This window comes from Natator depressus, chromosome 3 (genome assembly GCF_965152275.1).
Source record: "Natator depressus isolate rNatDep1 chromosome 3, rNatDep2.hap1, whole genome shotgun sequence".
NCBI lineage: Eukaryota > Metazoa > Chordata > Testudines > Cheloniidae > Natator > Natator depressus.
The window spans coordinates 143,697,387-143,709,936 of NC_134236.1; the positions used below are offsets into that span (position 1 = coordinate 143,697,387).

At 42.1% G+C, this 12,550-nt stretch overlaps 1 protein-coding gene across 1 annotated transcript in view; it reads right to left on the minus strand.

Moving 5' to 3' along the window:
* Positions 1–12,550, minus strand: part of LOC141984535 (kinesin-like protein KIF28) — a 60,784-nt gene that overhangs the window by 29,511 nt on the left and 18,723 nt on the right. Inside the window, exons 8-13 of the mRNA XM_074947613.1 lie at positions 10,534–10,601; positions 9,351–9,507; positions 8,148–8,225; positions 6,304–6,394; positions 5,334–5,388; positions 3,714–3,837 (exon numbers count right to left, since the gene is read on the minus strand). Coding sequence (XP_074803714.1) covers positions 3,714–3,837; positions 5,334–5,388; positions 6,304–6,394; positions 8,148–8,225; positions 9,351–9,507; positions 10,534–10,601 — 573 coding nt within the window. The remainder of the gene's footprint in view (positions 1–3,713; positions 3,838–5,333; positions 5,389–6,303; positions 6,395–8,147; positions 8,226–9,350; positions 9,508–10,533; positions 10,602–12,550) is intronic.

Genomic DNA, 12,550 nt, shown 5'->3' on the forward strand with positions numbered 1-12,550 from the left:
TGGCAGCCCCATACCCTGCTGAACCCCATCATGCAGGGCCGGCTGGTGATCCTGACCCCACCGTCCCGTGCCCTGCCGGGATGGGCAGCCCAGATTCTGTGGTGCTGAGTGGTCAGGCAGCCAGTAACCTGGATCTGCGTGGCCTGCGGCCTTTAGCACACAGCTGCGGCCCAGCCATGTGCTAATTGGGCTGCACTCGGCCCGTGGGTTGAGAACTGTTGATTTAGGCTATATTTCTCTAGTTTATGAGAAGGTCAGGAAAGAGAATATCAAAACTCTTACTAGAGTCAAGATATATATTTCTTTTACTGCTTCCCCCCATCCACAATGCTTGTTGCCTTGTCAAAGAAGGATATCAGGTTGGTTTAACACATCGATGTTGACTGAACATGACTGCTCAAGTGCAGACAGAGTTACAGTCAGATCATCCATACTGTCAGGTGAAGGGTCTGCAGGCACTGGTGAAAGATGCTGCCCCCTTCCTGGGACAGAAGATCTGGAGACAGAAAGAGGCGTGTGAAGATTCCACCAGACAGCTGAAGGAGATTTGTGAACCACGGTTAACAAGGCCAAGCTCGGGCAATGGGCATCATCCTTTCTCTGTCCTTATGTATCTTCCTTATCCCCTTTTGTATCAAAGGAAAAGGCGTACATTAAAACCTGCCCTCACTGTAGTAGGAAAGTCTTTAAACCACAATTCGAGGACTTCAATAGCTCAGACATAGTTAGGGGTTTGTTACAGGAGTTGGTGGGTGAGATTCCTTGGCCTGCGTTGTGCAGGAGGTCAGACTAGATGATCATAATGGTCCCTTCTGACCTTAAAGTCTGTGATTCTATTTGACAGAGTCAGATTGTGCCTGCTTGCTCTGCAACAGAAATAGCACATTTTCCATTGAACCTTGTCACAAACAAGTCCATCATTGGTTGATCTCATCTGGAAAGAATAGTCTGAACCAGCTGATCCTTCAGGGATCATTCATGCATCTGGGAGCTGCTCCTGCTGAGACAATCTGCAACTACATTATTCCAGTACATTGATAAGCAACGTTCTTTCATGAGTATCCCCCCCACTCAATCATTGATTGACACTTCCAAAGTCACTGTCCAGGATGGACACTGAACTGCACACCCATGAGCATGTTCATCCTACTTGACCACCCGTCTAGAGAAGCTATGATGTTCTGAGGCCTGGTACTCAACAGCTAAAGACTGTCCCAACTTGGACTGTAGACCTGGGACATCTAGTGGGGCATAGGTCTCATTCTCAGATGGGCAAACGGAGTCACATATGTTCTGGCTGCCATAAACCCCATGAGACCCAGGAAGAACCTTACTCTGTCTGGGGCAACTTTGAATCTTTAATAGGCATTGCTTCATTCCGAGAAACCGGTCTTCTCACAGCCCAAGCTGCCATAATGACAGAACACTCTGGAACCAAGGAGGTAGCTGGGACCGGAACAGAAGCTGGATCAGGAAACAACAACAGGTCTGAAGGTTCAATCATCAGATCTGAAGATACACATGAACTCATCTCCTTCATTATTGAAGCTATAGGTCTCCTGTTAGGATCCATAGCTGCCCTAGCCAAATTAGACAGGTGCAAGAGTTCTGATGCATGGGAACTGGCATTGTTAACATTGGCCATCTTGCTCCTATGCTTCTTTTTCGTTGATACTGCAGCATCTGAGGTTGAAAGCGCTAGCAGCCCTTGTTCAGAGGCACTGCTTATATCCATCTTCTGGGATCCAGAAGAGGCATTTAGAACCAACCCTGGTCCTGCAGCTGCAGAGGTACAGAACAGACAATGATGGGTGAACTGATCCCCGACTTGTTTTCTGGAACAGGAAGAATCTGACCACGCTGCCCTTGGCTTGGACGTATCTCACCTTGTGGGCTTGACTGAGGGAGCGGCAGAAACAGAGTCTGGTCCTCATAGGGGCTGCAGCTTCATGGAACCCTGCAGTAAGCTAGAACCTGGAGGCCACTGGAGCGGAGGCTGCTTTTTCGACCTTGGAACAGATGACTGAATGGGTCCAGAAGGTCTAGCCCCGAGGGCTTCCTTCAGCAGAAGGAGCTGCAGATGAGCCTCCCTGTCCTTGTGGGTTCTGGAGGTGAAGGTCTCGCAGATGGCCCAGACACTTCAGAAAATGCACATGGTCGTATGATACTGAGAAGACAGCTGTGCAGGAAGCATGTCTCTTAAATCCTGGCTTTTTTTTTTTTTGCTTCTTCAGTTCCTCCATATCCTGGAACTGAGGAAATAACCTAACTACTTGCTGACTAACTACAGTAGAACCTCAGAGTTATGAACACCTGAATTACAAATCGACCGCTCAACCAGACACCTCTCATTTGGAACTGGAAGCACATAATCAGGCAGCAGCAGAGACAAAAGGAAAAGCAAATACTGTACAGTATTGTGTTAAAAGTAAACTGCTAAAAAAATAAAGGGAAAGTGTTAAAAAAATATTTGACAAGGTAAGGAAAGATTTTTTGCTTGTTTTGTTTAAATTAAGATGGTTAAAAGCAGCATTTCTCTCCTACTTAGTAAAGTTTCAAAGCTGTATTAAGTCAATGTTCACTTGTAAACTTTTGAACGAACCATAATGTCTTGCTCAGAGTTACGAACAACCTCTATTCCCAAGGTGTTTGTAACTCTGAGGTTCTAGTATATGTAAACTAAATACTAACTAGAAGAAAACAAGACCCCAGCGTTGAAGAGACAGGAAGGGTTCACATCTGTTCTGGCATGCAGTTGGGAAGGAACCAAGGTAGAGAGGGTGGTCCACCCCACATAGTCTCACCCTCAGTGTGTTGGGACACGGGGGGGTGGGGTGTGTGTGGAGTGTGAGAGCGCTCTCGCTCAGGGGTTCTCAACCTTTTTCTTTCTGAGGCCCCCCCGCAACGTGCTATAAAAACTTCACGGCCCACCTGTGCCACAGTAACTGGTTTTCTGCATATAAAAGCCAGGGCTGGCGTTAGGGCAGGGCAATCGCCTGTGGTCCCATGCCACAGGGCCCCCCTCCCAAAGCAACATTGGTCAGGCTTGGGCTTCAGCCCCAGGTGGCAGTGCTCAGGGCCCCAGACTTCAGCCCCATGCAGGGGTGCTTTGGCTTTCTGCCCTGGGCCCCAGCGAGTCTAACACTGGCCATGCTTGGAGGACCTCCTGAAACCTCCTCACGGCCCCCCCAAGGAGCCCTGGACCCCTGGTTGAGAACCACTGCTCTAGCGGACACTACTTGAAGAGGGTTCTACTGCAAAGTACCACAAGGTGGCGCGGTACCCATGAGTAGGAATATGCAGAGCCACTCAAATAGGAGCTATGTATTTTTAAAAGGGGCAGGTACTCATTTAAAATGTACTGTCCCTAGAATACCTCAAGTCCCAATCCTACAACTCTTATTCCCACAAGTAATCTTTACTCAACATGAAAGTCACTAGTGCTATATTCCGGACAGAGATTACTCAGGCAAGTAAGGATTACAAGAATTAGCTCTTTTCTTCTCCAAAATACCTTCTTTTTAAATGGGTACCTGTCTTTTTAAAAACACATGGTTACTCCTGTTTATTAAGTTAACCTATTTATTAAAAGTTACAGTAATTATCTATAATGTTCTCCCTACTTAGAGAAACAATTTCAGGTTAGAATTTTTAAGAATCTTTCTGATCTGCAATCCTCATTCTTGATTCTTTCATTCTCCAGGAAAACTTACCAAATGCTGCAGTTTAGTTTTCATAGTGATGGGTACACCATTGACAACAACTTTGCACTTTTCCCGTGGCGTTATGGTAACTTTGCCCTCAGTATTTGTGAATGTAGCATGCTTGTCTAAAATGCTGAAAGATAAAATACTTTTTGCAATTCATGGATCTCTTAAGAATCAAGCTAAAAGTAAACATTTCCCATCTCAAAATCCTGGAAAAAAATATTTATTTTAATTTTGAAGATAGTAAACTTTTACTTGTATTCCAGTAGCTCCTGCAATGTGCTAGGTAGGCACTGTCCACATCACCCAACCTGAGAGAAACTGCCTCTCCTCCACAGGACATATACCACGCTTGAGATCAGCAGAGGCACCAAAACTGAAGCTCCCTTGGAATAGAACAGAAGACGCTGCTGGCAGGGCATTCTGCGAGGGCCCCATGACTTTGGGATTCAACTCCCTTAACTTGGTCCAGAATAGCATAAATTTGTAGACCTTCAATGCATTCTGCAAAGCCTATGACTGTTGAGCAGGCATTTGGCAAGGGCTGATCTGGCTGGTGGTGGGGTTTCTTTCGGGAATTTGGGTGAGGAGATACTGATTCGGTTTGTGATGCGATTTGCTGCTGGGTGGCTATCTGTACAGGGGAGAACGTGCTGCAGTTGTAGATCTGTAATGATGTTTGTTGTGTGTTTTTATTTGATGGCAAGGACACCCAGAATCCGGGATAAGCCTTACTGTGTATCTATTTAAATCCAAATAAATAAATACCCTGAAGAACTCATGAGCTAAGGCCCTGTGTAACATGTAACATGATTTAATTGGGGATCGGTCCTGCTTTGAGCAGGGGGTTGGACTAGATGACCTCCTGAGGTCCCTTCCAACCCTGATATTCTATGATTCTATGTCACAGTTGCTAAAATCAGTTCAACTCTATTGGCGTTAGCAATGGTGGAAGTATAATGTAGATGCGCTGCTGGCATTTTACATGCTGCCTCATCGAAGCCTGTTCAGATCAGGTCTAACGGACTTTTTTTAAAAAAAAACAAAAACAAAAACAAAGTTTGTCTCTCACTCTCATGTTTTGTCGTGTGTTTTGTGAGCTGCACTGTCTCAAAAGCATGCAGCTACCTTGGTGGGTTATGATGCAGCCACTGAGGTAGCTGGTTTTGGAGCGGCTGATGGCCCTGAAAACATGAGCTCTAAGTGGCTCAAAAGCTTGTCTCACTCACCAACAGAAGTCGATCCAATAAAAGACATTACCTCGTCCACCTTGTCTCTCTAGCTCATCAGGACTAAAGTCCCCAAATTAAGAATAAATCAGTATTTTTGAAGTTGTTGTATAGGTTTTTAGCTTTATGACAATTCAATAGCTGAACTTTGAATTAAATATTGAAATTTAACTTCACACTTGTTACAGTTTTGAAAAGGGCATTTTTCAGAAACAATACATAATACACTCAATGAGTTTCCCCCTAGCCTATTTTTCCTCCATTCTTCATAAAAAGGGTTCATGGTACAATAGCCAAGTTCTCACAGCTCATATATACACAATATAACATACATTCCTCTGGTTAAAAAAGACACAGGCTATTGTGTCTTGTTTCTTACTAATGTATATATACTTACCCTAAACCTTTAAGGGTTATTGCATTTGAGGCTGACTGACCAACATCACATGAACCTGAAAGAATTAAGTTTTTGGCATAAGTGATGTGCTCTGGGTAACAACAGTTACACTCACCACTTAAAATAATTGCATTTCAACTTTTTTCTCCTATGTGAATCTGATGAGTTGTGTTTGACTGAGAGACCTGTCATGTTATTCCTATTATCTGAATATTAAATATATTTTTAATGCTTTTAATGTATTCTGGGTCCTGATTTATATAAAAGGTTCCACACTTGGCTTTTGATTTTGCACCCACAAATAATTATGGAGGCATTTTATAGCATTTAGAAATGGAGCTATTCCTGACACGGAGGATATTTAGTCCTGTGGACTAAATGCCATGTGCACAACGCCTAATTGGTCTGTGAGCTGCCTGATCCTCATTAGTTGAGCCAGCCCTCCAAACTGCAGCTCCTCGCAGTCATGAAAAGAAAATGTTGCTAGCGGAAGAACCAGCGTTTTGTAGGCAAAGGAAAAGAACCGGATGGAGTCAGGTGACAAATGGTGGAAGCTGGATCAGATATCAATAAATTAACTTGCAAAGTGACGGGCATATTTCCAGCTATTAGTGACTGACACCCAGCAAGTCTGAGATGATTACTTTCACAGGTTAGGTTTATATTGTATTTTAATACCCGAAAACATTCCTTTAATTTGAATCCTTTTAAGTGAGCTTTGCCACATTAACAAACAAAAGGAGCACGTTTGACAGCGGAAAAAAACAGCTTAGACAAGGTTAGACCCTGAAAAAACACGACAATCTCATTACATGTATGTGTGGCTGAGCAACACGATACTTGAGCATATATTAGCACAACAGCAGTTCTGTTACGATGAATCATAAGGTACAGAAAGAAGCATTCCTATGAGCTATGTAAATTCGTGCAGCTCTCAATACTAGAATATGAAGCAAATACAATAGAGTACCGTCCTGAATGAAGTGCTTGAGAACCCCCGAGAGCTGAGGGTCTTCATTGATATTCAAGAGATATGGGAATGTCTCCATCATCCGTCTCTCCTGATAAAGAGTTCAGATTCACATTATTTTAGGGTGACATGTTGGAAAGCGCCAAATGACAGCTGATAATATACATGGAGGATTACTTTTTTCCTCTTTTGTTAAGGAGATCATAAACACCGGCTGTTCAAGGACATCCTGAAAAATATCTAAATACCAAACATTCACAAGACTAAACAATAGATAATAAATTGTCACAGAAACATTTCCCAAAACACAATCAAACTGTTTTTTCAAAAAATGCCCAGATGCTACAAAGGTGGAACTATAAAAGTGGGTAGAAAAATGGTTAGTTTGATTAATGATTCAATTACAATTCATGTTGTTTAGGTTATTACTAGCTTCACTTCAGCTTTAATAAGTTTTAGAAAGATGCAGACAGTTGTTTTTACGTATTATACTCATGGATTATGTTAGCTCACACTCTGTTATTGGTGGTGCTGTTTTATATCATGAAATAAAATATAGGCTCAAAATGAGGGCACTCTTTAGGAATTTCCCTCTGGCCTACTATCTGTTAAGTGGCATAGGCATAATATTTATTATTCTTCATTGTTTGTATTGCACTAGCATCCAGAGGGCTCAGTCAGGATCAGAGTCCCACAGGGAGAAGCACTGTACAAACATCCTGTCAAAGATCGTCCCGCCTCCTAAGACCTTACAGTCTAATTTAAGACTGGACACAAAAAGTGGGTGTAACAGTGAATCAGAAAGAACAGGGGAGGATGCATGAAACAGTAATAAGATACACTGATGTAGGCTAATTATGCAGACAGCTAGATAATTGTGAGCAAACTTTTAAAAATACACTATAAAATATAAATAAATATCATGTATCCAAACTGGCCATCCATGTAGCCATTATCAGTTGGCAGTTACCGTGTGTGTCATAGTAGAAAGGGGTCTTGAGGCGGGATTCAAAGGAGGAAATGGTAGTGGCTTTGCTGACTAATTCAGGGAGACCATTCAAAACAAAGGATGTCTTGGAAGAAAACACAAAGGCGATTTGGGAAGAAGAAGGCACATGATTGATGGAGGCAGACTTCATCAGCAGATTGCAGATGACAGGAATGAAGAGATAAGACACAAGAGACAATAAATTGGGAGGGGCTAACTTATAACTCGCCATAACATGGATCTTCCTATCCCCTCTCCTTCCCTTAATTCAAAGGTAAGATGGTATTTTTAAATACATGCCAAAGCTTTTTTCATTTGGGAAAAAAAGTCTAGAAAAAATTTGTATTAAGAATGGCTACTTTTAACACTCCAGTTAAAAAAGTTATATTATTTGAAAGAATAAGTCAGAAAACATTGTAAATGTTTGTTAAAGTTAGTTAACTCATATTTCATTTAAAGGGGAAATCTTTAGTTCTATCCCTCAGTGCTTGGAAGTGATACAGGCCTGGGTCTTGTAAGTTTTGTACATAACTTGATTTTCTTTATATACAAATGCTGTGTTTCCAAAAGTAACCACTCCTCCTCATAATCAGATTAAATGGAACAATAATGGCTATAAACAAAAGATGTTATAACTGATTATTATATAAACACAGTTTAAGTGGCGTGCTTTTGCAATTTATCCAAACTTAAAGGCACAAGAAGAGGCAATGCTATTTAGAAGAAAAAAAAAACTTCAAAAGTACTGTATCTTTTAAAGCAAGCCAAGTGTGGACAGACATGATAGCCAAAGGAAGACTAGAAAGGAACTATAGTAAGTCTATAATTCGCACTGCCCTTTAAAGAAAAAGCTTACCTGAGTAATTGCAGCATACTGCTGTTCCCATTCCTTCCGAGCTTCTTCCAGCCGATATTCCCATGTTAGCTGAATAGTCTGAATCCGCAGTTCATTTTCAGCCAGCAAACATTGCAGCTCTTCTGGAGGGGAAGAGAGGGAGGAAATTTCAGCTAGGATGTGTGTACATACAAAGGCACAAAACCCCTGTGAATTTAATCTTCATTTATTAATTTTTAACTTTCAAAAGAAGTACCTGTTTTGATAATGTCTGAATAACCATTATAAAGTGATTAAATCATAATATAGCATCTCCGAATTTACAGATAGAAATACAGGAGCTCCGTTAGCTCCCTCTGTTAATGCAGCAACTTTCAGATGCAAAGTTTAGAAAGCAAGCTGGACTCTTGGCAGTCCTCTGCTAAAGGAAAAGAAAAAGATCTAAATTCAGAAGTGTCCTTGGAATGGTCTTTCTACTCTTCTTGGATGTGTCAGATAACCTCTCTGTGACTGACTGACTCCCATCTGTAAAATAGAGATGGTACCTGCCTGCCTCACAAGCATGTTGTGAAGATTACTGCTGCCAACCCTCATGAGTTTATGCTAGTCTTGTTACATTTGGGGGAGGTGTGTGTATGTGATTTTTTTTTTAAACCCCAACTACTGGAATCATGTGATTACATGAAAATCTCAGCTTTTATATTTTTAAACAGTTTTTAGCCCTTATGGTTGTGGAGAAAAATCTGAAAAACAAGAACTGGGTATACCCTGAAGGTGCAGAAACTGGAAGCAGGTAAAAAGAGTATACACTTTACTATTTCAGTAAAAAGTCTCATGATTTTTAAGCCAATCTTATGATTTTTATAGGGCTTGACTCATGGTTTTTGAACGCTTGAGGTTGGCAATAATGGGTTTAATGTTTTGTAAAGTGCTTTGACAGCAGCTGATGAGACATGCTATGCCAGTGTTAAATATTTTTAGTAATATTACGTGACCATCTGTAAAACTACATATGCACGATAGCTTTACCTTGTTCCTTAGAGGGTCTCCAACTTTCTCTTTTGTCCAGTTCAGAAGACAGAATGTCTCATGAACCTATCCCTCCTTTCAACTCTACCAGTCCCCCTTTGCTATTAATGCCAGGGGCCACTAGAAAGGGTTCCAGATGCCATTTTGAGAAAAACGGATGCATCTGGTACTTGTAGTTCCTTTAGCATGATTAACTTTGTAATACATACTGGTTTCATCTGCTACTGTTTTCCCAGAGTTTCCAAGCCCAGTCAGTCTGGACAACAGTGTGTTATTTTCCGCTTTCAGCTCCATTATATGCTTCTCCATTGGACTTGCATTTATCACTGCTTTGTTCTTGATCTTTTTTGTTCTTTCACATATGCAAATATGAAAAAAGAAGAAGAAGAAAAAAAGAGGCCAGTCAGTTATTACACCATGATGCAGCCAGCCTCAGCATAGAGCCTTGACGGGCGGAGAAGAGCTTTCCTAGGCAAAAATGCTTTTTTCCTATTTTTTTCAGAAATATTAAGTGGAGTTTTGGAACTTTACAAATAAAAACCCAGCACTTTCTCAGGTGCTGCAGGCATACGAGGTCTTCCCCTGCATTGGAAACAGGAGTCCCAGCCCTTTTTTCCCCTCTACCAGCACAGTAACCATCCCCTTCTTTCCCAGCTGGCTCTTTTAGTAGGGTCTTGTTGCAGTGGTACAACCATATAAACAAGATGTCAAATCAGACCAGGAAGTAAGAAAGCACTAAGTCTGAAGTCACACAGAAGACACGAACAGGATGGTAAGAAGTTGGGTTTGCAGGGACATGCTCTCACCATCCTCTCAAGCAGTTGCACATGTGCCCCACTGCTGGCTCCTAGTCCAATTCTCAGCCCAAGAAACATCAGGGGGAGGCAACATGTGCATGCTGCAGCAGAGACTGAGAAATGGGGACTTCCTGGTACAGAGCCCACAGCAGACCTATGCTGAAAGACTGGATACTGAGGAAAGGTAGAGAGTGAGTGAGGATGTCTTGGGAGAGCAAGGAAACCTCTTTGAAGAGTCATAATTGGGGTTAGAAGATGATTAGGAGGGTGAGGAAGATAGAGAAGTAAGCTGGAGTGGAGTAAGAGACATATGTTGGAGGTCCAAGGTTCCCAGGACAATATATAACCACCACCCTCCGTATAATTTAGTGATCAGAAACCTCACTCTTAATGTCTAAGGATGAGCTCCTAATTTACTACTTCAATCCACTGCTTTTGTTTATTCAAGTTTCATACAACTTTAAAAACAGTTTAAAAACACTGTAGTCTCTTGTTATTTTGCCTAGGTGTCTGGCTGCATCTTGGACCCACAGCAGAAATGCAAACAATTTTACAGTTCCTGAAAAACCACAAAACTCTACCTCTCAGCATATCGTAATGTTGACAAAGTCTCTTCATAGCAGATGTCTGCTGGACTTACAGCTGCAATCTGTGAATACATACAAAAAGTGTTAGTACAATTTAAATTCCCTATTTGAGTTCTGTTTATTGGTTTTACAATCACCAAAGATATTACAGATCAGAGAAGGTTTACAAAGGACAAATCCATTGGTTAGCCCCTTAAACATAAAGGGAGTCCTTAGTGTCACTAAGACAGCAAGTCACTTTTTGTAATACAGAAATTATGATGATGATGATGAACCACCATCTTTAGAGGTCGTGCAAGGAAAATGAAGAGAGAGATTTTAAACAGATTAACCTAGTTTGTACAAAATTAGTCATGTGGGCCTAGATCCTGAATACCCTTATTTACACTGGTAGTCCTTACTCAAGCAAATAGTTACAAGACTTCAAAGGGACTACTCGTGTGATCAAGATGTGGGAAAATATGGCCTTTGGTTTGTTTCACACTCCACCGAGGAATGGAAGACTCAAGTTTGAAGAAAACTGGCTCAATAATTTAAAAGTTATGAAAATTTAGACGTCAGCATTTTCATGCATGCACACCAGCCCCTTCCGATTCATTTTCTTGCTACCCTCACTTAACAGCACTGTAGAAATGAATAGTCAGTTGGAGGCAATGACAGAATCAAGGGGAGTTCTGCTTTATTTAGGATGGCAAAATCTGGCCCACGGCATGGATGATCAACAGTGGGCTCCAAAGAAAATAGTAGAGACCAGTTTTCAAAAGGCCATGTACAAAAATGTGCATGCACTTTTGTGCACTCATGCAAATTCCACTGTGCTAGCAAACCTTGATTTGTGCACAAACCCTTTGTGTGTGCAAAGGTAGGTATGTGCAGGATGCAGGTACATTTTTAAATCTGATTTTCAAATGACTCAAATACTGACTAAGAAAAGGGTCCTATTAAAAAAGCCTTTAACTTATCTTGAAGTATAGATAATAAGTTTCATTGTTTACTTTATTTTTATGTTATAAAAGCAAAGACAGACTTAAAAAGGAATGGTTATAGATATTACTGTACAGGGACACTTCTTGAGGGAAGCAGGGTCAAAAGAACATGGCCTTGAATCTGACAGTGCACATAAGGGAGGGTGTTCTCAGAATTGCCACACTTGGTCATTGGGACAGAAAGTGAGCGAGCAAGCAAGCATGAGGATGACACTGCAGCCTGGTGGTTAGAGCCCTCACCTGGAAGGGGGAGGACCCAAGGATCCAGGCCCCCTCATCTAATGGCTTTTAAAATTATTTATCCAAAGTGGAACTGCTTCAAGAGGAGACAGAGAGCCCCACATCAGAATAACCCATAGCCGAGTGGTTAGAGCACTCGCCTAAGAGGTAGCAGATCCCTGTTTAAATTCCTTCTCTCCTTCAGGTGGAGGGGGTACTTGAACTGGGGTCTCCCACATGCCAGGTGAGTACCATAACCATTGTGCTAAAAGATATGAGCAAGTGCTTCCTCCTTCCCTGTCCTCCATGCCCAGACTTCTTGCTAAAAAAGCATAAGCACCTAACGCCAAGAGAAGGTTTGCAGCTGAGAATCTGAAGCAGAGAGAGGTGGCTCCCTCCAGCCTGGACTTAGTCACCTATCTCCAAGAGAGTGGTGGGGCTTAGGACAGACCCTTCGCCTTGGCATCTCTGATTGGCTAGCTTAGATGAGGCACCATTCTTGCTTTTGTGAATCCAACTCTTGAGGCGCTTCTGTCACAATATAGTTGCCCCCCCGGAGGGGGGTTGGGGGCCGGGTAGACGCTAGCCTCATATGCTGCTAATGCTTTTGTAGGTAGTGGAAAGAACATAGGAAAGGGTTAAAGGTATGAATGCGGACTGAAAGGTTCTTTTGCAGGTTGTAAAAGGCCAGGAAGGGGGAGGAAAGAAGAAAAGAACAGGTTAACTTGATGTTCCAGCTAAACCCGAAGATAAGAAACTGACTCCAGCCCAAGGCCAGCCCCCTCGACCAGCCATGAGAAAGGAGA